Source organism: Balaenoptera physalus (genome assembly GCF_965194825.1).
Source record: "Balaenoptera physalus genome assembly, chromosome: 13".
In the NCBI taxonomy this organism is placed as follows: Eukaryota; Metazoa; Chordata; class Mammalia; order Artiodactyla; family Balaenopteridae; genus Balaenoptera; species Balaenoptera physalus.
Genome location: NC_138892.1, coordinates 48,603,784 through 48,631,106, shown reverse-complemented (window position 1 = coordinate 48,631,106; position 27,323 = coordinate 48,603,784). Strand labels below are relative to the sequence as shown.

The 27,323-nt window shown below is 38.0% G+C and overlaps 1 protein-coding gene across 7 annotated transcripts in view; it reads left to right on the top strand.

The window, feature by feature from the left end:
- Window positions 1–7,996: 7,996 nt before the first annotated feature.
- The window catches only part of CPSF6 (cleavage and polyadenylation specific factor 6), an 85,855-nt gene continuing 66,528 nt past the window's right edge, over window positions 7,997–27,323 (top strand). For 3 of the 7 annotated variants that reach the window (XM_082422774.1, XM_082422772.1, XM_082422773.1), the window contains exons 1-8: window positions 8,094–8,247; window positions 16,083–16,292; window positions 17,916–18,019; window positions 22,390–22,535; window positions 23,445–23,618; window positions 23,748–23,858; window positions 24,321–24,825; window positions 26,938–27,053. In XM_082422774.1, the coding sequence (XP_082278900.1) occupies window positions 8,188–8,247; window positions 16,083–16,292; window positions 17,916–18,019; window positions 22,390–22,535; window positions 23,445–23,618; window positions 23,748–23,858; window positions 24,321–24,825; window positions 26,938–27,053 (1,426 nt within the window). In that variant the 5' untranslated portion in view covers window positions 8,094–8,187. Of the gene's footprint in view, window positions 8,248–16,082; window positions 16,293–17,915; window positions 18,020–22,389; window positions 22,536–23,444; window positions 23,619–23,747; window positions 23,859–24,320; window positions 24,826–26,937; window positions 27,054–27,323 lie in introns of all 7 variants that reach the window. The other 4 variants (XM_082422776.1, XM_082422775.1, XM_082422778.1 and 1 more) reach the window with 3 other exon arrangements.

Genomic DNA, 27,323 nt, shown 5'->3' with positions numbered 1-27,323 from the left:
GTTATTGTGTTTTGCTGAAGTCCAGTCCTTCACATGGACTTTATATTTCCATTTCACCTCCAGTAATTTCCAGAAACAAGTCGCAAAGATCTGTTTGCAAAGATAAATACATTTTACAAAGCACAAAATAAGGCCACTTGTAACAAACAACACACTTTTAAGTCATGGCGAGAACTGTTTATTTTTTAAAATATATTCTCACACAAATGTTGAAAAATAGTCTATGGCAAACTACAGTGTAGCCTTCAGATGTTTTTATTTTTTAATCAGGTGTGTCTCATTAGGATTATAATTTTCTAAATTCTAAGCTCCATCCTGAGTCCAAATGAATAGCTATACTGCACAATAAAGTCTTAATTCTATGGTTTTTTATTTTTAAAACTAAAGTTTAATTTTTTCTTGATTATACAGTTAATAAATATATATTATAGCAACAATGAAAACAGAAGTGTGTAAATAAATAAGAAACTAAAAATACTCAGATCTCCACTGCCCAAAAACGATATTAACATTTGGATGTGTTTGTAGCCAGTATTTTGTCTATACATACTTGAGATGAACTTTTTATTTTGGCAAGTATCTGATCATCCTGGCAGTGTGTACATGATCCTTTGCTTAATGTTCCAGCCCTGGACTTTGAATCTTGAGGGAATGTACAAAAAAACAACACTTAGAGTAGGTACAAGGTGGCTTCAGCTCAGTAAAAAGTGTGTCAGTCTAGCAAGGATCAACCGTTAAGGGTGGAGTTCAGCGGAGTGACAGCAATTATCTAGTGGCAACAATGCTGGTGAAAGCTTCCTAGGCAGTTTCTCTCTGCAACATGATCCTGACTCTACTTTGCCTCCTTTGGTTTTTCTGCCTGTTTTCCAAACTCAGTTCTCAAGCCTTTTAGTCAATTTTGTGTGTTCACTGATACCTCACAATATATTTTCCTACTTTTAGTGTCAACTTGAGTCCTTTCTTTTACTCGCAGCTGAGTACATCCTAAATGATATATTAGGGTGAATGCACCAATGTTAGACCATTGTTGACCTATAAAAACTGCAATTTTAGGTGGTTCAGTCTAACAGAATTTGGTTAACAGGAAGTGCAGTGCTTGAAATATGAAACTGATTGATTCAAGGAGGGAATGCCCCATTTTTCTGGATTTTAATAGGTCTTTCTTATTTAGCCATCACAAAATAGTTGGTTTAACCATTATCTCTGAAGTGGAGTATACAAATCTGTTCATTGGGATATAGAAAGATATTAGATCATGTACTGTTATAATTTTTATTTTAAAAATTGAAAACTTCAGCTGAACTAATATTTAATATGTGAATTGACACTAGTGTCCTCACTCAATTCATATGTCAAATGGTTTTATGTCACTAAGGTATGTAGAAGGTATGAATCGAGGTTTTCTGGGGCCCAATATGTCTATATTTGGGGAGCTTTCTATTTATTTATTTATTTATTTATTTTATGGCTGTGTTGGGTCTTCGCCTCCGTGCGAGGGCCCTCTCCAGCCGCGGCAAGCGGCGGCCACTCCTTATCGCGGTGCGCGGGCCTCTCACTATCGCGGCCTCTCTTGTTGCAGAGCACAGGCTCCAGACGCGCAGGCTCAGTAGTTGTGGCTCACGGGCCTAGCCACTCCGCGGCATGCTGTATCCTCCCAGACCAGGGCTCGAACCCGCGTCCCCCGCACTGGCAGGCAGACCCCCAACCACTGCGCCACCAGGGAAGCCCTGGGGAGCTCTCTTAAAGAAAAAGAACAAAAAGATTATGAATACAAAATAAGGTATGAAAGCAAATTGTTATTTAGAAGAAGAAAAGAAAAAGGAATTTCAAGTTCATGTGATTTTCTCAAAAAGAGAAAAAAATGTATGGTGAGTTGATAATTTTATATGCCTCATTATTTAGTGTATTCCTGTCAGTAGAGACTTTCATTTTGACTAGGCATTAATGAGAACCAAATCTTCCACTTATAATTTTGCATGTCTCTTTAGATTAATTTTCTAAAGAATAGTATATAATTCCATACCTTTCAAACTTTGTTTCTCCTCCACTACCCACATACCTCCAGAGCCTAGCACGGTTGGACACTCCCAGATCACAGTATGACATCTGGCCTTGTGTCTTCGTACCACAGAAGTTGCGTGAGTCGGCACAGTAGCAATAAAAATATTTCTAGAAAGCATTCCTATATCAGGATGGCTAGCAATAACTTACACATAAATATTTTCTTTTAACCCCAAACTAAATGTACCCCATCATTCAATTTCCACTTGGATTCAAAAAGATGCCCGCTGCCATTCCAACCCCCATCCAGCATGAGGGGGCATTGTATGACAGAGGAAAGTGGAGTGGAAAGGAATAGTGGTCTCAAATTGTGGAAAGGGCCCATGAAAGTGAGGAGCTTTGAATCATTAACTTCTTTTGCTTCCTACATAATCCCTCCTACTGGGGGCAATTCTGAGGAAAGAGGGGAATTTCCTCCTCAACACAGAGGATTCTAAAAAGATTCCCTCACACAGGCACTTAATACACTTCACTTGCAGTGTATTTCGATACGTGGCAGTTTATGAGAGCCCAGTTATACAGACTTACAGATTATATTCTCTAGCTTTAACTAAACTAACCATAATGAAATGCCCAGTCGTCTTAAAAACAATCCTAAGAAACCATGGTTCACAGTTAATACTAATAATGAAAGTACAAGTGAAAGCAGGAAAATGGCAGAACCAACATTATCTACTTCTAATATGAACCCTTGTCAGGTACATAATAGACAAAAACAATGATGATGCAATCAGATTTGACAAGAGTAAACCCCAAAATTTCAAGAAGATTTGAAATACGGATTAACATCCTCTAATGATAATACTAGGCCATTATGATTAGCAAGACATTTTAAAATCTTATTTATTTCATCCTCTAAAATTGTATATTTGTATATTGGTTCATGGTATAAAAATGTTAATATAAAATGTCTCAATGAAATAATATTTACATTTTCATATACTATGGCTGTATGTTTTTAAATGTTATACTGATAGGGGTAAGTATTTTAAAAAGTTTGGGGAACCATAGGGCTAAACTATGGCCTGTAGTATGTTAGAACCAAAATCATGTTCCTGCAGAGGTTATGGCATTGACTTACTTGGAGTAAGTCAGAATGATAGCATGTGTTAAATATTTATGGATTTGGATTTGCCTTCCCCAACCATCAGGCTTTTGTCTATGTGTTGTCATTCAATAGGTGGAATGGGTTAGACAACCTTTGGGGTGTCCGCTTAGTTCAAAACAACCATCTTTCACTGACAATTCTCCATGCTTTCCTAACTCACACGAGTAGAATTTGTAAGCCAAGTTGTTACTCTGTGACCCTACTGCCATAGACAAACTTGATTGGACTAGGAGTAGACTTCTATTAAAACTGAGCTAATCAGTTGCTTTCTCCTTAGATTTTGTAATCGAAACTAAGACAGGTGGCCATGTTCTTGAATAGTGGTTATTTGAACTCTGGAGCTGAGGTTGCCATTGTTGCAAGGCCATGTGCATGGAAAAGGAGAGCAAGTTCCTCTATACAGAGAAAAAGCAAATGTACAATAGGGAACCTTAGAACGTTACTTATCTCCCTTCCAATCTCTTTGCTACTCTTCTTAAATATTTTAATTTATATTATTTATACTATTGGAGTGATGTGATTGTGGAAAGGGGGCCATAGCCAAAGCATGTAGGCAGCCTATAGGAGACGGATAAAACAAGAAAATGGATTCTCCTCTAGAGCCTCCTAGAATCCAGCCCTGCCAACACCTTGACTTTTAGCCCAGTGAGATACATTTTAGACTTCTGATCTCCAAAACTGTAAGATAATAAATTTGTATTGCTTCAAGTCACTCAATTTATGGTAGTTTTTTACAGCAGCAATAGGAAACTAATGCAGGTGGGCTAGAAGGAAACTCCTCTGCAATATTTCATATACTATTGTGAAATTTCTCCCAAGGCACCTTGAACTTTCAATTCTATGTAGATCTGAACAAGAGAATTTCAGGACTGAGAGGGACCTTCATGGAGGACTTGAGGGAAAGGACTTGTCTAAGGTTACTTGACTAGTCAGTTGTAAAGCCAGGACAAGAACCCAAGTCTCCTGTCTTTCATCTATGTACATTAACAACTGTAAGATGTCTAACAAAGAGACTGTTATGCAGAAGGTACTCAATAAGCGAAAAAGTTTGTCATTGTTGTCATAATTATTATGCATTTTCCTTTGTAACCCACTACAGTGATTCATTTTGTGGCCAAATAAGGAAGTACCCTGCAACAACATTTTAAAATCATCAGAAAGTTGGGGAAGTGCGAGATACAAACTATTGGGTGTAAGATAGGCTCATCCTTGAGCACAGGGAATATAGCCAATATTTTGTAATAACTGTAAATGGAAAGTAACCTTTAAAAACTGTATATGGGAATTCCCTGGTGGTCCAGTGTGTAGGACTCATGCTTTCACTGCCAAGGGCATGGGTTCAATCCCTGGTCTGGGAACTAAGATCCCACAAGTCGTGTGGCGTGGTCATAAAAATTAAAATTAAAATGAAAAGCTATAAAAATTACTTTTAAAAATAAAATAATCAAAAAGCTAACCAGGAAGTGAGTGAGGAATTACCTGGCCAAGAAGCAGAAGGGGATAGTGTCTATACATTCAGAGTGCTTTTGTCCTGGGGGGCATTTTTAGATTCAAAAGAGATGGCTGAGAGGTTTAACTCCACTTTTGACATCTAGGGGAACAAAATATGGAGTCTAGGACCTGTCAAAAGTATAATTCTGAACCTGTCAAAAGTGGTGATTTTGGTAAACCATATTTTGCACTGGTCTTCACAAGGACAGTACCCTGGGAAGTAAGGGCCAACCAAACTAAAGCAGTCTCCCCAAGATTCCCAATCATCTGGGTTTGTTGGTATCACCAGGTGCCTGCCAGAAGAAAATGAAAATCCTCTATGGAAAAAAAATCATCATATGTCCCACATTATTTCTTCAAGTGATTCAATTATGATATCCAGAGAGATAAAAGCTAAGATCGACAGTTTTGGCAAAAAAAAAAAAAAAAAAAAAATGATGTCATTAAAATGAACCTAATAGATTTTAAAAAGAATCAAATAGAAATTTTAGAACCTAAAATTAAAAGAAAAAAAACTGAAAAACAAAATTAACAGCCCAACAGATGAATCTAACACTATAGGAGAGAGAATTAGTAATCCAGAAAATAAACCAGAAAAAAAGCTATTCAAAATGAAGCATGGGGGAGATAAAGGCATGGAAAATTAAAAAGAGAAGGTAAGAGAAATAGTGGATAGAAAAGATCTAACAAACATTTCATTGGAATTATAGGAGAGAAGAAAGAGTTGGGCAGAAGCAATATTTGAAGAGATAGTGTCTGAGAATTTACCAGAACTCATGAAAGGCACCAATCAATATATTCAAAAGGTCCAATGAATTCCAAGCATCATAAATAGAAAGAAATACACTTCCAATAACTTTAAATCTCACATTTAAAGCATTTGTTATAATAAATCCCACTTATTCATTCATTAAAAAAAAAACGAAAGAAAGAAATACACTTCCAGAGATACACAGTAAAAGAGCAGAAAACCAAAGTCTAAGAGAAAAAAATCTTAAAAGTAGCCAGAGGGGGAAATCTCCAATGACCTTCAAAAAAACAGTCATGCTAACAGCTGACTTTTCATAGGTAGCAATAGAAGTCAGAATCTTGGAGTGATTTTTAAGCGTACTGAAAGAACAAAAACTGCTTTTACCCCACTTCTCCTCTGACTCTTACCTTGCTCTTTCACATATAGGACTCTTGTGATTCCTTTGGACCCACCAGGAAATCCAGGATAATCTCCCTATCTCAAGATCCCTAACTTAATCACATCTGCAAAGTCTGTTTTAGAATGTAAGGTAACATATTCAGAGATTCCAGGGATTGGGATGTGGAACTCTGATGGGCCATTATTGTACCTACCACATTACCAATCTAAAAAATGCTCTTGCCCTTTATCATGAGTGGCTCTTTTTTTCTACGAAGCCCCATAGAAAAAAGGAAATCAGTGTTTCCAAGAAGCAGAAGCAGATAGGCATTTTTCATGCTGTCATTTAAACCACTATCAACCTTCAACCTTGGTGAGGTAAATATTATGACCCCAATTTTAAAGATTCTGAAATTGAACATGAGAGAGGATAGGTAACTTGAAGGAGGTCATCTAGCTGGTAAAGTGTCTAACTAGAAATTTGTATCCAGATCACCAGACTGGTCTTTAAGACTCCAACCAAGCTTTTCTACCATATCAAGTACAGTTATCACTTGACTTATCATTGTATGAATAATTTCTGGGCAGTATGTATCTTATGAAACACACTCTAACTTGGTGGGTTTTAAAAATGGTGAAAAAGGGGCTTCCCTGGTGGCGCAGTGGTTGAGAGTCTGCCTGCCAATGCCGGGGACACAGGTTCGAGCCCTGGTCTGGGAAGATCCCACATGCCGCGGAGCAACTAGGCCCGTGAGCCACAATAACTGAGCCTGCACGTCTGGAGCTTGTGCTCCGCAACAAGAGAGGCCACGATAGTGAGAGGCCTGCGCACCGTGATGAAGAGTGGCCCCCACTTGCTGCAACTAGAGAAAGCCCTCGCACAGAAACGAAGACCCAACACAGCCATAAATAAATAAATAAATAATTTAAAAAAAACGGTGAAAAAGAAATAAAGAATGGGAGAAGGTTTCAAACTGGAGAGACACCTTTGAATAAAGTGTGGTAGTCCCCACTTACCTGAGGGGATATGTTCCAAGACCCCAGGTAACTGAAAACCTCTTTAAGGGAGGACTGCTATATTGGTGGCAAAAGCTTTCTTTATTAACTACATGACTCCGGTTAAACCACTTTGATTATATTGGTGGCAAAAACTTTCTTTATTAACCACGTGACTCTGGTTAAACCACTTTGGTTCTTTTTAAAAAAAACAAATTTATTTATTTGAATTATTTATTTTTGGCTGCGTTGGGTCTTCGTTGCTGTGCACGAGCTTTCTCTAGTTGCGGAGAGCAGGGACTACTCTTTGTCGCGGTACCTGGGCTTCTTGTGGTGGCGGAGCACAGACTCTAGGCACACGGGCCTCAGTGGTTGTGGCACACGGGCTCAGTAGTTGCAGCTCACAGGCTCTAGAGCGCAGGCTCAGTAATTGTGGCGCACGGGCGTAGTTGCTCCGCAGCATGTGGAATCTTCCCGGACCAGGGCTCCAACCCAGCTCCCCTGCATTGGCAGGCGGATTCCCAACCACCGTGCCACAAGGGAAATCTGATTCTTTAGGCCTCAGTTCCCTTTCTCATCTGTAAAAGATGTTTGGATCCAATGACACCTTTTCCAGTTCTCTGACATTCTATTAGTCTAAGAGTGAAGCCCTTGCCTCAAGATACCTCCACCTTATAGGGTGGGTCCGAGGGGGACCGCATTCAAGTTAGAGGCATTTAAACTATCCCAGAGAAAACCAACTGCAGCTCAAAGGAGGAAACAAATGAAGAGAGATGAAAGGTTGGGGGGGAGGTGGGACGCGGAGGAGATGAAAGAAGACGATGCCGATGATACAGATGGAAAGATAAACAGCATGCAAATGACACAAGTAGCATGCAAATAACTCAAGATAAGCATCAACAGGTAACTAGCCTTTACAAGGCAAACGAAATTCTGCTGGTCTCTGAGGTGGCAGGGGTGAGACATCCTCTCTGGGCCCTCATAGAAAGCGGAGCTACACTTTGTATTTCATCGTGACATAAAACTTCCACCTCTCTAAAAGCCCTGGCTGTGAGAAATGTAAGTAAAACTGAGAAATGAAAATATCACAAAACGCTTGATTCTGCCAGGGACAACGTGAAACCACAGTCTCTGGAAATGACTGGGACCACCCCCGCCCCGCCCCGCCCCCCAAGCCTAATCCAGACACACAAAAGAAACCGCTTGTGCCCTCCGAGGTGCAGTGTTTCTTCTCCGCCTGCGGAACGGGCGGCAGCGGAGCGGACGCACGCCCCCGGCCGCCCCCGCCTCGGCCCTCGGAAGTGACGCAGCGCGCCCCGCCCCCGCCGCTAGATCCGCTGCTGCTGCCGCGGCGGGCGGACTTGCAGGAGGTAGCGGCGGCGGCGGCCGAGGCCGAGGGAAGATGGCGGACGGTGTGGACCACATAGACATTTACGCGGATGTGGGCGAAGAGTTCAACCAGGTACGTGAGGGCCCTGGGCCCACGCCGCCGAAGTAGGCGGTGCTGCGGCCGGGATGCGGACCCGGGGCCCACCGTGGGCCGCGAGCCGCCGCGGCTGCAGCCCGTGCGCCCTTGGCGCCTGTGGGCCGCGCCGCCCGACCCAGGCGCGGCGCCCCCCTCACCCCTCGTTCTACCGCGTCGTTTTGCGGGCGGCGGGCGCCGCCACCCGCCGCGGGTCCCCGAGCGCGGACGCGGGCCGCCGTGCAGCCGCCGCCGACCCCTCCCTCGCCGCTGCCTCGCTCCCCATTGTTGGCGGCGGCCGGCGGGCGCTTCCCGCCGTGTTAGGCCTGGGCGGAGGGGCGGCTTGTGCGCGGGGGGGAAGAATGGGCCGCCCCTGCGCCCCCTCCCCGGCCGCCGGGGCGAGGAGAAAACCTGGCGGGGCGCGCGCCGGCCGACGTCTCGCCCCCGGCCCTGCCTCTCGGGCTTCGATTCTTCCGGTCGCTCCATTTTGTCTCTGTCGGCGCACGGTCGCCTCATGGAAGGCCGCATTCACGGCCCTTTGTATCCCGCGCGCTCTGCTTCCTGCGCTCCCCTGCTCGTGTTTGCGACAGGTTTCGGCGTGGCGCCTTCTCCCTCCTCCCCTCACACTCTGGGAAGGCGGCTTCGTGGCGGGCACGTTTGCAACAAGTCCTTTGACTTTCGGACCCATGGATCGTGTTAAAAAAGTCGGTGAGCTGCCTCCCTGCCTTGGTGGCCCAGGGCTTGTAGTGCCTTTGAGGCCCAGTCGTTCGTGCTTGGCCTTTGTGACGAAAATACCTGTGAAGATAGGTGGCCCGGGCGAAAAGGAAGACTTGGACGCCCGAGGGTTGGATGGAACAAAAAAGGCGGTAGCTCACCAAGAGATAAGAGGTGTGATGAAACAATCTCACCCGAAATTCACATGGTGTTAGTTTTAAAATAAAGGATTGTAGCTATGACCCGATTTCCGAAAGCAAAATGTTTACTGCCCTCCGAGGGGTTTTGAAAGGCTGGAGAAAGTGAGAATGCAAGGTTTTTCCGGTGTCTCACTGGCCACAGTAGCCTAGAAGGACTAGCTGCGGAGCTGTGATGTCTGATGTTGGGCATCCTTGCGAAAGATTGTTACTGGAGTAGTGAAGTTTAAGCTGTAAGCCTACTGCTTACATCTCTACTCCCTTTTATGTAGTAACACATTTAAAAAATCAGATTGTGCCTAATTGCAGTGCACCTAATCGCTTTATCTCTTATATTTTCCAGGTCCATATGAGAAGCTTAGTAAAATTCTGGTTAATGTGTTTTTGTGGGTTTTTTCCCCCCTCCATTAAGGATCTTATTTGTGACTAGGGGCTAAAGATTTTTTTTAAATAGGGAAAGCTAGAAATCCTTTCTGGTTTTTTTGAGGGATGATTGTGCCCCTGGTTTAAATATTAGGAAAAAAAAATCCAATTAGCTTTAAATATTTCCTACTCCGTTAAAGACTGAATGTATTTAAACGTAACCCACTGTAATCAAACATTAAGTTTTAAAAATTTTTCTTCTTTTTGTTGTGCTTATATTTTGGATATGTGATGCCTGAGTTGTGTCAGTGACAGTTTAGAAAATTACCTTGAGTGCTAAACACAGTCAGATTCTAATCCTTTTTTAAGGTCAGTAGACAAAGACTTCTCAGAAATTTCTTTTCCTTTTATTTATCAAATGAGTGTAACATTCCATCGAAAAGAGGTCCGTATCTGGAAGTAAAGGAAGAGTTAAATGTTCAAGACAGTCTTCATTAGCTTTCTTACAAGAAAATATATTTGCTTTGTCTTTCTACCCACAATAAAGGAAGAATTGAGCTACAATTTTAGAAGTTGAGCTTTCTTCAGAACCTTTTAATGAAATATTTTTTAGGCTTTTGCCTATTTAATTTGGGATGGGCATTTCTCTAACCTGTATAGCTGGATGTAGTGATACTTGCTTATCCCTGTGCAGTAACTAGTGCTGACTGAGCAGGAGGTAAGAAGAGATTAAAATTCTGTGGCCCTGATGAGGAACTGCTTTATAGGGTTCTTTTAAAAATGTAACTTTTTGTTGATTTGTACATATAGTATTATGTTTCACACATAGTTGGATGATTTTTACTAGAAAGATATTTATACTTTTCAATCGGTTAATGGGATTAAATAGAGACTTTGTTTTTGTTATTATTTTGCATATCACTGGCCTTTGTAATCTTCTGCTTGCTGTGGTAATTCCTGTTCAAAATATGGCCACATAAAGATAGTTGGTGGTTTTTAAGGTTCATCCTTCATTTTTAATAATGTTATTATCATTGAAATATTTATCTGAAATTTTATCAGAATTAGAGGCAACTACAAAATTATTGTTGATTGTTTTATTTTGCACTCTTATTAGCTGGTGACATTACTTCTGCTGGTTGCTACAGTAAACTATGACCTTTTTTTTGGCTGTGTAGGGTCTTCGTTGCTGCACACAGGCTTTCTCTAGTTGCAGCGAGCGGTGACTTCTCTTGTTGCGGAGCACAGGCTCTAGAGCGCAGGCTCAGTAGTTGTGGCGCACGGGCTTAGTTGCTCCACGACATGTGGGATCTTCCTGGACCAGGGCTCGATCCCATGTCCCCTGCACTGGCAGGAGGATTCTTAACCACTGCGCCAGCAGGGAAGTCCCAACTATGACTCTTTATTTTGTTGTAGTTGAGTAAAATGTTTTGCTAAGTATAACGGGTCTTGACTTTGGCTTCTAAACTGCTGTAAACATTTGAAAAAAATCTTTGTTCTTCAATGTGAGCTGTAGTTTTAATTGCACAGTATGCTTTGAAATTCTTTGTAATTCATGTATTTTTAATTTTTTTTAATTTTAAATGGTCATACTTTTATGATGCTTTTTTTTCATGTGTGTTTTGGTAAAGAACAGTATAAACCTATTTCAAAATGCTAGATATTCAGCTGTCTTAGAAGAAACTTTAATTTGGAGATGGTGTGAGAAAAAGTTAGTGAAACTATAGAATAGTTCCTTTCTTCACCAGATGAATTAAGAATGGAGAATGAAATTGGAGAAGGGGAGAAGGCACAAGGGACTCAGCTATTCTTTATAGCTGTTCTTTTAGTTCTTAAGTTGAAGGTCTTTGCATGTAATCAACCAAATTGAGAACAGTTGCTCCAGTGGAAGAATTTGAACTTCCAAACCTCTACCTTGGATTTGGAGTTGAGAAGAAAGTGGTTGGTTTCAGCCTCTATAGTGTGTATCAATTCAGTTTGAACTGGGATTTGTACTTGAAGGTAGTAGCTACTAGCCTAATATTTAATAATTATAGATTTTTATTTTGACCAAAACTAAATTAAAAAAATTTTTAACTCAATTGTTTAATATACATTTCTTGAGTATTTGTTATATGCCAACAAGGAAGGATACAAAGTTTAGATAGTCTGTCCTTAGAGTGCACTGTAGTGGGATTGAGAGACACATACATAAATATAACACTCTGACAGGTCATGTGTTATAGAAACTACTCCTTTATGTGTATCTTTATCTGTAGAATTTTTGTTGGCAGAGGAGAGGAAAGTCAGATTCTGTGAACTTCAGGAAAGCTTATACTGGGTGCGTTGAAATAGTGTGTATTTTGCTTGTTTGGGGAGCAAAAGCTCTTAATGTGGAATTTAGTTACTGATGTACCTGGTGGTAGGTCACTGATAGCAGTGCTCACTTAGTAATCTTGACTATCCAACTTTAAAATGAAAATGTATATAGGTAGTGGGAAAAAATTCATTTGGAAGCTAGAGACCTAGACATGTTTATAACTCTACTTGCCTTTATGAGTCGTTATAGTTTATATTTAGTTATTGTGTATCTACTATAGCCAATGTCTAGCTAATTTTGGAAAATAAGTTTATTAGGCAAATATCAGTGAAATCTTATTTCTAATATATTTATGTTGAATAGAGAACCCTCTAAGATAAGGCTTGTAAGGTGGAAACTGAGGTAGGTAGAGATTGATTCAGACACTTGGATAGAAATGTTTAGGGGAGCTGGAACTCTTCTTACTCAGTTTTGTTATTTATGAGTAGTTCATTCAGTTGCCCACTTTGTGGTTTATGTGGCATATTTTTAGTACAAAGTTGGCTTCCTTACCATTAGTTGAGCTTTTTACAGGGATTACAAACTAATTTTAATATCTACTTGAAACATAGACAAAATCAGAAAGTGAAGTATTTTCTAAAAAGATAAATATGTATTAGATTATCTGCTGTTGGATTTTATGTGCTGGTATATTATATTCTCTTCCATGGTATAGAGTACATTTTGTAAATGCAAAATAAAACCTTTCCCCCTGCTATATTTCTCTAAATGGAAATGACTATTAAATTTCCTTTTTTTTTTTTTTTTTTACTACGGGGACTTTGAACAAGTGGCCTTTGCTGTGCCATTAGTGGTAGTATCATATAATGCAGGAGTGGTATTAATACAATTTTAGGACCACCAAAAGCAGTCTTGGGCCTATCAGGGAGAGTGAAGATATAGTACAACTATACCGCAGTCATCCCAATAATGGTATACAGTATATCTGTGACATTAAAATTTTATGGGAGGTGATTAGGGAAAGTATGTCTAAAAAATAACTCTTTGGAGGGAGGGGTTAATGATAATGAAAAAAAGGTTGAGAAACACTGCTTTTAAAAGGAGCTAATTGAATTTTGGTTATTTTACTATCCATCTTAAGTGTTTTCTGTGACTCGGCAACAGCTACTCATATATCATGAGGAACATAATCTTGAAGTGTACAATCTTGAAAGGATACCTTGCCTTTAAAATGATTATAGTAATTAGAATGTAGGGAATGAAATAACTTAGTGGATTTTTTAACAAACCCTAAGAGCTGTTGCCTACTGGAATTTATATATAATGTACAGCTCTATTGGTGATTAGCTGCTATGAAAAGTAGATAGTTACAATTGGGCAGTATTTGGTATCTAAAATAATTAGAGGGGTAATGTTGATTATTTTTTGTTGTTGTTGTTTTTGAATGCCATTAAAATTTCCTAATGGTAATAATCGAAAAGACTACATAGTAGAACTTGACACTGTGGACTGTCTCTCTTTGACAAAGTTTGTCCAATAGACTTTCAGAGCTCACCTTCTTTATATGTGACCTGTGATATACATTTTCCATAATTTCAGAATGTGCATGTTTTCCCCCTTTTTAGAGTGGGAACAGAAAGTAGGATGTGTTCTGTGTGTGCATATATATATATATATATTTTTTTTCCTTAATCTGGAGGATAGGTGTGATATGCTAAAGCTGAAAAGGAAGATTACTGATACTACAGAAGAGTATGTGTTTTGAGTTGCATTTTAGTAATGGTGGCAAATGTATTCAGATTCATTAATATTTTTTCACCAAGTCCAAATGCATACCATTGGGGCTAGAAGTACAGGCTGTGGCCTTGGAACTGAGCGAAGCTAACTAGTCCACATGGAGATCAAACCCCAGGACCATGGTCTCAATTAGCATCATACTTCAACCAATTGGAAGCAGTCCAGCTACCAGACAAAATGGCTGATCCTAAATATTGGTAGAATCATATCAGTATGGAAAATTGGTTGGTGTCAACATAGGAATTCGTGGATGGACAAAAATAGTAAGTCATGGTGATTCACCAGGTTAGTGTAGCTGCAATTATGCTTGTAAATGATTGTCTACTTATGTGAACATTTTCCTAGATTTACAACTAATGAAAAATCATAATGTGTTAACCTGTTTCATGAAAGTGTAAATCTAAATACTTTTATTTTAGTGCTGCTATTAATAACCCTTGCATTCTCTTTTACTCTCCCTCAGACCATATAGTGTGATTATAGTCTCTGCTGAGGAGGATGGAAACACAACTGTTTTTGAATAATAGTAATAATAATTCTACTTGATGTACAGAACTGGATTGCCAAAGAGTCTAAAGTGCCCACTACCCCTTGCGGGAAGGTTTTTAGTATCTTAAGTGTGTGGAATCACTGCTGCAGCCATGCCACCCAAGGCTTCAGCTACACTGAAACTTCATAACAAAACTCACCCTTCTTTTTTCTAATTTTTGCTATCACTGCGATTTGATCATGTTGCTTGGTTTTTAAAAACTCAGTTCTCAAAGGTTATTTTGGTATTGTTGTACAAAGAAAATTATGGCATTATTCAGTGACTTGTGGTCTTAGTTTCTGCCCATTGCTAATGATAGTTTTGTTCTCTGACTTACCTTGAGATTTTTGTTCCTTATTAAATGTTACAGACATTCAACCTGGTTAACAATGTTGTTATGTAGAGATTCTGTTACATAATCAGTAAATTGGATAACTTCGTTATGCAGGTTACCTGAAATGACTTTACAAATTTCAGGTCCCTTTGGCTATGTGTTATAAGTGGTATTTCCCCTTCTAGATTTTTCTCTTCTTTTTCTGTTTCTTTTTTAAAAAATCTTTTTCTGGCTCCCTTCTGAATAACAAAACAACAGCCATGTTCCCTTGGGGCCTATAATAAAAATATTTTGTTGATCTGTTCACAGTCATCACAAATACCTTCTCTGTGTCATTCTTTATCCGTATAATAGTTAGTCCCTAAAACTATTAGCTTTTCCTTATGTGCCATTTGTATTCATCCTTAGTGAATTGTATTAATGGAGAGGATATGAGTTATGTCTGAACTCTTTAAGTTTATTGTTTTCTAAGTGTAATTGCCTCTCTTCTCTTATTATCTCAAATATTCTATCTCATAAGAATAAAATAGTTCACATCCATCTAGGTACTTAGCGGTGGAAAGGGAAGAAGATAAAAATAGAATTTTTCCTCTGATACTGGCTAGTCAAGCCTATGGCCCAGTAACTGTTACCAAAGGCAATTTAAATGGTGTTCAGTGTTCTGCCAGTACCTGCATTTCATTTTTCTTGTGCTTATTTACAGATTGAACCCTATTTTTCCATTTTTCTCCTGTTCACATATTTGCTTCTTTTTCGTTTACCTCTTACTTGCGTATCACTTGGGCATGTAAGTGGCATCTACTAGCATTGCTTTAATTCTGCTGGTGACAATGGCAAAGCTTTACTAGATCCTTGTTCGTATCCCTTTTCTCTTGGGTATGTAGATATCCTTTGCCATTTGACTAATATCTAAGAAGTCAGGTAAGCATTAACTCTTTGTTGACTGAGAATAATGAAACTATTAATAGATACTAATTTGGATAGTTTAACCTGTGTTTTATTTATTGTTTCTCTTTCCCCTGTTCATTTGTTGTGACATATGGAATCGTTTACATACCCACATTTCTTTATCCCTTTCCTATGGCTTAGCTCACTATGCTTTTTCTAAAACTAATAGCTTTCACAGAGTTGGGAAGCAAGATACTGAATACCAAAGAAAACAGTAGTTGTATTTTTCTGTTAAATATTAAAGATTTGTAATGGCTCTGATTTTTGAGATATTTTTGTGTCAAAAAAAAATTTTAAGCCCATCTATTTGTATTCATGTGTTGTTACTTTTAGAGTATTTTGTTTCCATGGAAAGTTTTTTATTATTACTTTATTTTGTCTACATGTTATTCTATTCCTAGAGGAATGTTATTTCCTGTATTATAATAAATATCGGTGGGAAAATAGGATTGATTGTATAGAAATTCGCTTTATAGGCACTGTTCCAGAAGAATACGTCTGTGGCATAAAGTGAAAAGATTTGTACTGAGATCTTTGGCTGTTTCTATCTTCTACCAAATGTTTAAAACAAAATAGTTGAATGAATTTGCATTCAAATCTGTTTAGTAGTAGTCTGACTATTGTATAATCTAGAGCATTATTTCTGTATCTCAGGAAGCTGAATATGGTGGGCATGATCAGATAGATTTGTATGATGATGTCATCTCTCCATCTGCAAATAATGGAGATGCCCCAGAAGATCGGGATTACATGGATACTCTCCCACCAACTGTTGGTGATGATGTGGGTAAAGGAGCAGCACCAAATGTTGTCTATACGTATACTGGAAAGAGAATTGCATTATATATTGGAAATCTAACATGGGTAAGTGACTTAACATATGAATTAAATCATAGGTGGTTGATTTCAAACTGTTCAGTAGTTGTTTTTCTCCAGTTTTATAAAGTAAGAATTTGAAGTTACTAGACTGGTTCTACATGCTTGCTTATGCAACGAAGAGGGAAATGAAATACAAGTACCTTTAAAATATCGTAAATTCCAAATCTTCTAGTTCTGAATTTTGTAGACATTCACCTTGTTTTGGTAGAGATTCCAGTTAATTATAGTTCGATTTTATCTTCAAATCAATTCTTTTTATTTTACTACTCCAACACTTCAGCTATCCCAGTTTTATAAAGAAAAATGTTCACATAAAGTCTCAAACCGGGATTCAGAAGTGCAGGAGAGAAACACAGTACAACTCCTGGTTTTAAGAGTTTTCATTATCTAAATCATACTGCAGACATGTTGAGTTTCATTTTCACTCATAATTTGAAATCTGATTTATGGAAATGCTGCCATATACATTGTATTTTAATTTGGGTTACTTATGAGACTGTAGGATTATTATTGGTTGGGAGTTTCATTAGCTGGATGTTCAGTGTTATCTATTTTATTAGTATTAAATCTTAAATATTTACTAAAATAGTCCTATAGAATTTTTGCATCTCTACTTAGAAACATTTGTTACACCTACTTGAAAATTTTTAAATTGTCTAGAAATCAAAACTTGTTACTGGTCCATTTCCTTAATAGCATTTCATTTTTAAATGTTTACATTTTTAAAAAACTAATTGATCTATCTCCCACTACCCAGTCTGAGGAAAATTTTTTTTTTTTTTAAGTTTTTTTGGGTTTTTTTGATGTGGACCATTTTTAAAGTCTTTATTGAATTTGTTACAATATTGCTTCTGCTTTATGTTTTGGTTTTTTGGCTACGAGGCATGTGGGATCTCAGTTCCCCGACCAGGGATCGAACCCACACCCCCCTGCATTGGAAGGCAAAGTCTTAACCACTGGACCACCAGGGAAGTCCCTGAGCAATTTTTATAATATTGGAGACAGTAACAATGTAGTTATGAAGAGTATGGTTGCTAAGTAAGCCTCTGAATCTTAGCTTTTACATATGTTAATTTTATAACCTTGGAAAAGGTTATAATTATCTCTATCCGATGTGTAAAATGGGAGTGATATAGGACTTTTATGTTTTAAGAATTAAATACTTGATATAAAGTACATGTTAGGTGTTTTGTTTTGTTTTGTTTTTTTCCATCTTACATTGAAACAGAAGATGGAGTTTATTTCCCCAAATAACTTCCTTTAAGGAAAGGAAGTGACAAGTGAGGTTGGTTTTATTGAAAATTTAAAGTTGTAGCAGTTGAAAGCTGTAAGAGGCCAAAAACTCATTAAGAGTTTAAAAAAAAAAAAATCTATGTTCTCTCTAAGGGTATGTACCTTCTAATTTCCAAAACGCTTATCAAGGGATAAAATTATGTCCTCAGGTGCTTTTGTGCTATTTAAAAATAGAAGGTTGACTGGCAGTAATTGTACTTAATTTGCACTGAGCATTTTCTCTTGTTTATCCTGAGTTTACCCTTAAAAAATAAATGGAAACAGTAAAAATCTTGGATATGTTTTGATGGTTAATGAGGGGGAAATATCTTGCAGTGGACAACAGATGAAGACTTAACTGAAGCAGTTCATTCTTTGGGAGTAAATGATATTTTGGAGATAAAATTTTTTGAAAATCGGGCAAATGGCCAGTCAAAGGGGTAAGAATTTTGTTTTAATTCTTTTTTTTCCCTAATGGAAGTTTGTAGCTAGTGATTACAATTTTGGGGGTAACTTTCCTTGAAGTTAATGCTAACTACGCATGTGTAGGATGTTTTATTTCTACATCGTCAGGAGGTTCTTGGACAAAGATTCATACTCATTTCATGTATCCTGTGATCTACCTCACTAAAACTAGTGGAGCTGGGAGTGTAGATAGATAAGGTCTCTTTTCCAATTTTCCTGAATTTTCTCCATCTATGGTTGAAATGATTTTTGAAATGACAGTTTGAAGAAGCATTGCTATCCCTGTAATTAAGGTATAGTGGAAGATGGGCAACTGAAGAATAATGTAACATGGATGTTTTGCTTTATTTTTTTAAACTATTAAACTACACAAATGAGATAGGATCATTACGGGATCATTATAAAATACAGATGTCCAAACGTAAGAAAATAAAAAGCCACAATCCCACCATCCATAGATAATCGCTCTTGACATTTTAGTGAATATACTTTCAGGTTTTTAAATTTTTACTGCAAAAACAATAGGATTACAGCTCACGTTTTTTAATGTATTTGATACACGGAGTAAAACGAATATTTAACAATAAACATGTATCTTCCCTAATGTATTAGTTCTTTCCATCATACCTTGTATGCTACTGTAATTTATTTTACCATTCTTATTTTTGGTTATTTGGGTTTCCAGTTTTTGCCTATTATAAATAATGTTGTGGCAGGCTTCATTTTATATAAATCTTTAGGTGCAGATTTTGGACTTTTTAAAAGGTAATTTGCTGGATGCAGAATGATAAAGTAAAAAATATGCTTAATGTACTTATTTTATATTGTTTAATGTGCCAGTTTTCAATAACTAGGAATATTTTCAAAATACGTACAGAGTCTGGCTGCTTTTCATGAACTTCACTTCTACTACCTCATCCGAGCCACTGTTATCTCTTACTTGAACTTCTGCAGTATCCTCCTACGTGGTGTTCCTGCCTTCACTCTGATTCTCTACAGTCTATATACATGACACATAGCAGAAGTTGAAAAAAAGTGACATCAATATTTGCCTGCTCAGAATCTTCTAATGGTTATCTATTTTATTCAGAGTAAAACCCAGAATCTTCACTGTGGTCTACAAGGCACTAAGACCGGTTTCCCCACTACCTCTCTGACCTCATCTCTTACTACTCTTTACCTTCCCTATGCTGCTTCAGCCACATTAGTCTCTGATGTTCCTCAAACACATTGCTACTTAAGACCTTTACACTATTTCTTTTTTTTGGTTTATTTTTTCCCAAAATGTCCGCATTTGGGATCTTTCACTTCATTCAGGGTTTTGCTTGAGTTCCCTTCCCTGGCCACCCTGTGCAAGACCTTCTGCTCCCATCACTGTTTCCTTTTTTTAGTTTTTCTTATGGTGTATTTTACTCATTTATTGTCTTGTCTCCTACTAGGTTTAGATTGTAAGCTCCATAAGAACTTTGCTCACTGTTGTATCCCTAACCCTAGAATGGTGCCTGGGATATAGGAGGTGGTGCTCAATAAATGATTGTTAAATTAGTGAATTAATTAAATTATTTCTAAATGTTGTGAGCCAAGATAATCTTGAATCAAACAGCAGACTTTGTTGACCAAGGATCTAGTTTTTTTAAAAATATTTATTTATTTATTTTGGCTGTGCTGAGTCTTAGTTGTGGCATGCGGGATCTTCGTTGTAGCATGCGGACTCTTAGTTGCGGCGTGCGTGTGGGCTCTAGTTCCCCCACTAGGGATTGAACCTGAGCCCCCTGCATTGGGAGCACGGAGTCTTAGTGGGCCACCGGGGAAGTCCCAAAGGACCATTTTGAATACCAGAGAGAAAAGGCTCCTAAGAGTCCTTCTGAGAATAGTTTAGAATATCATATAACTGTGAATTGACACTCGTTCATTTTTTTTTCTATTTTAAATTTATTTTTCCTAGTGAGATATAATTCACATACTATAAAATTCATCATTTTAAAGTCTTCAAATCAGTGGTTTTTAGTTTATTTATAAAGTTATACAACCATTACCACTGTGTAATTCCAGAATATTTAATCACCCCCAAAAGAAATCCCATATGCATTAGCAATCTGTCTCTGTGGATTTGCCTATTCTGAAATGGTATCATAAAGAATGTGGTCCCATGTGACTAGCATCTTACACTTAGCATAATATTTTCAGGGGTCATCATGTTGTAGCATGTGTCAGTACTTAATTTCTTTTTATAGCTAAATAATATTCCACCATGTGGATACACCACATTTTAAAAATCCCATCCATCATTTGGTGGACATTTGGGTTGTTTCCATTTTTGCTATTATGAATAAGACCCCTATGAATATTCATATACCAGTTTTTGCATGAGCATATATTTTTTTTTTAAAGGAAATTGTTTCTTTCATCTAAATAGGTTACACTGTTATTGTATCTTCTACCACTGCTACTACCCGATTAAATAGCTTGAATTTGGGGCAGTTTTATAAAATGTTAATTTTGAAAAATAATTTTGTATTTTTAAACACTAGATAGATTCTCATAAGCAAAGTGAGCTACTCATACTGTGAGAAGCACATGGAGATGAGATCTGACTGGAAACTGTGTACTAAGCATCCCATTTCTTCTTCATTCTAAGGTGCAAATTCTCTGAGAGCCAACAATAGGTTAAATTGCACTATTAACTTTTTTTGTCTTGTTTGGGGGGACGTTTATTATTGGTCCAACACATTATACCTGATTTATGTATGTTAATTGTGTAAACAGGGAACTCTGTAATAATACTGATAAAAAATAAACAGCATCAGCATAGCATGTGAAAAAAAAAGATAGGTTACACTGTAGTCCCCATATGATTTGGCACTGTTCCAGAACCACCCTTTCATATAGACAGAGAAATATTTAGTGAAAGAAGTTAAATTTATAAATATTTATAAAAATTTCCATTTTTGTTCTTATGAATAATGCCCCTGTGAATATTCATGTACCAATTTGTGTGAACATATATTTTTAATTCTGTTAGGTACACGTATACACTAGATTTATTTTTCTGCCATGAGGCTTGCAGGATCTCAGTTCTCCAACCAGGGATCGAACCTGGGCCATGGTAATGAAAGCCCCAAGTCCTAACCACTAGACAGACCACCAGGAACTCCCAGGAGAGAAGATTTATTGGATTGTATTTTTAACTCTGTATTTAACCTTTTAAGGAGCTGCCGGGATATTTGTCAAAGTGGCTGCACCACTTTACATTTCCCTTCAAACAGTGTATGTGGGTTCTAGTTTTCTCCACATCCTCACCAGCACTTGTTAATTGTCTTTTTGGTTAGTGAATGTGAAATGGTATCATTGTGGTTTTAATTTACATTTCCCTGTTGGCTAATGATATTGAGCATCTTTTCATAGTGACATTATTCATAATAATGAAAAAAGTGGAAACAACCCAAATGTCTTATCGATTTTTGGAAAATGTGGTATATCCATATAATGAAATATTCAGCCATGAAAAGGAATTAAGCACTGACACATGCTACAACATGCATAAACCTTGAAAACATTATGCTAAGTGGAAGAGGCCAATCACAAAGGACCACATACTGTATAATTCCATTTATATGAAGTGTCCAGAATAGGCAAATCTGTAGGGACAGAATGTGGATTAGTGATTCATTAGGGTTGGAGGATGGGAAGAAATGGAGTGACAGCTAACAGTTATGGGGGGTTTTTTGAGTGATGAAAATTGTTCTTAAAATTGATTGTGGTGATGTTTGTAAAATTCTGAATATGCTAAAAAAAAAAGAAACCACTGGGGCTTCCCTGGTGGCGCAGTGGTTGAGAGTGCCTGCTAATGCAGGGGACACGGGTTCAAGCCCTGGTCTGGGAAGATCCCCCATGCCGCGGAGCGACTAGGCCCGTGAGCCACAACTACTGAGCCTGCACGTCTGGAGCCTGTGCTCCGCAACAAGAGAGGCCGTGATGGTGAGGGGCCCGCGCACCGCGATGAAGAGTGGCCCCCGCTTGCCGCAACTAGAGAAAGCCCTAGCACAGAAACGAAGACCCAACATAGCAATCAATCAATCAATCTTTAAAAAAAAAAAAAAAGCCTTTATTAAAAAAAAAAAAAAAAAGAAACCACTGAATTCTATACACTTTAAGTGAGTAGGTAGTATGATGTGTTGTTATAAAAAAAAAAAGTTAAAGATCAAAGTGTGAGCTTTGTATATTTCTAAGAAATATTTTCCATTTTCTTAGGTAAAATTAAATTCAGACCATTTCCTTTTTAATAAGAGTAGTAACAGTTAATCCCTCCTCACTTTCTACCCACACCCCTTTAAACATCTTTTAGGTTTGCCCTTGTTGGTGTTGGATCTGAAGCATCCTCAAAAAAGTTAATGGATCTGTTGCCTAAAAGAGAACTTCATGGTCAGAATCCTGTTGTAACTCCATGCAATAAACAGTTCCTGAGTCAATTTGAAATGCAGTCCAGGAAAAGTAAGCAACCCCTCAAAGGCTTTTATTAAAAGTTGTACATTTTAACTAATCTTGCTAGCATTTGTTAGATGTTATATTGGAGAAGTCATCTTAATATTTATATTTAGTATTTAGTTCATTGTAGAATCCATTTTAGAAAGTCCATGCTTTGAATTTGATTTAAATTACCGATTATGACTGGTCCCATGTACTGGGAACCTACTCCCGTTTTTCTCTAGATGTCACAGACCCAGCATTATACAACAGTGTGCAAGTTCTATAGCCCTGCCATTCTTGTCCTGTCATTCCCATCATAAAGAAAGGAAGAAACTACATTCTAATCCTTAGATTGAAGGAAAGTTATGTGGATGTCTATTATGGTGGGGGAGGAACCATTGATAATCAGAAAGTATTTGTTGATTTTCCGCTTAGCACCAAGACCTTTCACCACTTGGTAAAGTGGCTATAGAGAAGATTTGCCATATACACTTACAAATGTTATCACTTAAAGAGATAAATGGATGATCAGGCAATTAACAGAAATTCAAGTGGTTGTTTTAATGTTCTAGCACTTAAAACTCAACTGACGAATGTTACAAAATTTAAATGATTTATACTTACTGACATTTAGATTTCTGTTGGAGAATTTTGGTCTTGGCAGCTGCAGAGTACTGGTTTTTTGAAAGTAACTCATGTTTGCTTATTGGAAATACATTTAAGCCTGGATCTTTTGAGGCTTCAAAAGAACTTAAATAGATATGAATGTTTTCCTAAACCGGTACTTGTCATGTAGTTTGGACAGGCCCAAGGCATCTGCAAGTTAGTATATAGTGTAAATGAACTTTGAAATAGAGTTGTTTCAGTATCTAACAGTGGTTATGGATCAGCTATTTTAATAAATGCTATTTATGAGTATTTGGATATTTGCAGCTACACAGTCAGGACAAATGTCTGGGGAAGGTAAAGCTGGTCCTCCGGGAGGCAGTTCACGTGCAGCCTTTCCACAAGGTGGTAGAGGACGGGCCCGTTTTCCAGGGGCTGTTCCTGGTGGGGACAGATTTCCTGGGCCAGCAGGACCAGGAGGGCCACCTCCACCTTTTCCAGGTAAAATTTTTCTTAAATTACCATGGATAAAATGTGTCTACCTAATACCTCTTTTCCTTTTCTCTCTTTTTCAAGTAATGCATTATTAATGTGACTTACTCTCCTTGTTATACTATTTTTGGAATCCAGGAAATTTGATCAAGCATCTTGTTAAAGGAACTCGGCCTTTGTTCCTGGAAACTAGGATTCCATGGCATATGGGGCACAGCATAGAGGAAATACCCATTTTTGGCCTAAAAGGTCTTTATTTTTCTCCAAACTTGCTTGACTTATATATAGAATATTTACATCCGTCTTATTTTCTTACCTCTTAAAAAATCCTTTCAAGACCATTTTTCCTTGTTTCACTTTCTAGCTTGGCATCAGAGTAGACTATAAGGTGGGTGATTTCACTGTAAGAAGTGTGTGTACGCTGAAAGATGGAAACTATCTCTAAGCAATGTAATCTATTAAAGTTTTTGTTTCAGTAATTTTTCTTAAGCATAAATTGAGCTAGTTAAATGTGTAAGGATAAACTTCACCTTTGTAACTGTTAGTGTAGCATTTACCATATGGGTTTCATTTAAAGAGAAAGAGTCTTGGTCTATGAGTTACGCTTTAAAGTATAATTTTGGCGTGAAGATTAAACTACCTTATTGAAGTGGTTTTTTTTTTTTTTTTTTTTTTTTTTCTCTCTCTCTCTCTCTCCCCTTTATTCTATAGCTGGACAGACTCCACCACGTCCACCCTTAGGTCCTCCAGGACCACCCGGTCCACCAGGTCCTCCACCTCCTGGTCAGGTTCTGCCTCCTCCTTTAGCTGGGCCTCCTAATCGAGGAGATCGCCCTCCACCACCAGTTCTTTTTCCTGGACAACCTTTTGGGCAGCCTCCATTGGGTCCGCTTCCTCCTGGTCCTCCACCTCCAGTTCCAGGCTACGGCCCCCCTCCTGGTCCACCACCTCCACAACAAGGACCACCTCCACCTCCAGGCCCCTTTCCACCTCGCCCACCTGGCCCTCTTGGGCCACCCCTTACACTCGCTCCTCCGCCGCATCTTCCTGGACCACCTCCAGGTGCCCCACCACCAGCTCCACATGTGAACCCCGCTTTCTTTCCTCCACCAACTAACAGCGGCATGCCTACATCAGATAGCCGGGGTCCACCACCAACGGACCCATATGGCCGGCCTCCACCATATGATAGGGGTGACTATGGGCCTCCTGGAAGGTAAGTTAGTATGTATCTATAAAAGTAGACTTGGTGTATTTGATCTGCAAAAGGTATTTTTCTCTGTCAGTGAAGTTTTTAAAAAATCATGACTTTTCCCCAGGTACATAATTTTCTGTATTGTTTTCTCTTAGAAGAAGCAGTGTGATATGGTGAAAAACATACTGAACGGGGTTGGGAATAATCCAGCTCTGCCACTTATACAGCCATGTGATTTTAGGGCAAGTCACTTTGTTTTCATCATTTTTAAGTTAAAAGAGGTTAATAAAGATAATTGAAGCTAGCAAATGGGATCCTTAAGCTATTTTTAAGGTTTTAAAGTCAATCTCATTTACCATTGATGACACTACATAGAATGTTAAAGTTTCTTCATTGGTTTAGGAATTAGGTCAGTTTATTAGATAGGTACTATTGATTATTTCATGCTTATCAGGAGTCCTGAGTAGCAGAATTACTAACTTTTAATTAAAATGGGAACATTAAATAATTTACATGCATATTTGGGTAGACAAAGACTTATAAAACACAGACTTTATGGAAATTAAAATGGTTAATGGCAATCCTTAGAAAAAAGCTGCATGGAAATCACGGTGGAACTAAGTGATCCCTAAGCCCCCTTTCAAAGTACTTTTAAAGCTATCCATACTCAAATCATAATCTGGAGATTAATCTCTAAGAACTACTTGAATTTGCCCCGTTTAGCTTCTTTTGAGTTTATCATTTGATTTTATATTCTTTAACTATCACTGTTGAATGACTTTGTATTTCGGTTTGTCTGACAGTGTTCTGCAGGGATGGATTTGAGCATCTGCCTAATTCCATACAGTTGCACAGGGCCAGGGAAATAAATTTGATGTTGTAAACAAAGTCTCCTGACAGTTATTTATCCATAGAGGTTGTGTCTTTATGTGACTGCCAAAATTGCTTCGTTTTCTTTTGAAAAACGTTATAACTAGGAAGCTAGCACAACTTTTCTCCTGTTCAGCTTAATTCCAGTGAGCAACTACCTATTAAGTGTCCACTCGTGTATAGGGGCGGGTTAGGTGGCTTGGTTTGACAGTTTAAAATTTGAATCTCATGTCCTTTTTCTAACATAATAGAATTTCTGTAGTGCCAGTTTTTCTAAAAATACATTTGTGTATATGTTTTTGGTTATTATTGAGTAATTTTTAATTGAAAATTGGAGAAAACTGATTATCTTGCGTGGGTTTTTTTTTTTTTTTTTTAGGGGATCAGATGGGTATGAGTCACAGAAATTAATTGAAATCATACATGGATTTTGAACAACTTGTGATTTGGTTGGGCTGTTTATAAAGTTTTGGGAATAACGGTAATACCTTATAAACATGAAGAAGGTTATATTAGCTGTTTCCTCATTTCATTGGAATGAACTGCTACTGCTTGCCTCAATTCAACATCCTACCTAGGAACTAATAACTAAGATGGCAAAAAGTTTACCTTTTCCTATACTACACATGTAGTCACAATTTTTAAAATTGTCCAGCAGCTTTAGAAAATCTTGGGATTTTACTGGTTTTTTCCAACAAATATTTACAGGTACTGAGTGCCTTTTATTTGCCAGATAGCCTTCTAGGGATTCAGTGGCAAACAAGATAAGTCTAAAATCTTCTCCCTCCTGAAATTTTATTAGTCCAACAGACATTTATTATCCTCCTCTTGTGAATTGGGCCTTGCGCCTAGAGGATCCAAATATAAATGAAACCAAATTCCATCCCTTGATTGTGTAGGGTTGTATTTTTTGCAGTCAGGATTTTTTGTTTAGATATACATACGTGTCGGGGGGACATCAGAACAATTTATTATATCTGTTTTTGTATGACTCTGAAAAATAGTATATTATAGTTACATAAATACATAATTTCTGGCCTCCAGAAAGATGAGGTTTCTAAGTTGCTACTTTATTTCAGCTGAAAGATAAGGGAATTTTGCTTAGACCTTCTCTCTTTGTAGGAAAAAGATCACATTTCAATGAAAAAGTAACTATTAGCTCTAAGGCACTTGTCAAAAGCAATTATTTGAATTGCTTTACACTATTGTGACTAATTTAGAAAATCTTTTGAATATGATTTAAGGTTTATTTCGATTTTACAGGGAAATGGATACTGCAAGAACACCATTGAGTGAAGCTGAGTTTGAAGAAATCATGAATAGAAACAGGGCAATCTCAAGCAGTGCTATTTCAAGAGCTGTGTCTGATGCCAGTGCTGGTTTGTATATTTCTTTCTGTATTAACATTTCTTACTTATGTTATTAGGAATGACCTAAAAAGTACAGTCTTGAAGATGGGTCATCTACATGTAGTAGTTATTTTTATATTTCCAAATCATTACCTATACTTTATTTAAAAGGCATTGAAGGGAACTGCATGTCACAGTGTAGTGGAAAAACCCCTAATTTAAAAATTTTAGGTGTAAATTTAAATATTAGCCCTGACATTTAATGGCTCAGGGACCTTAAGGCAGCTCATTTATTCTCAT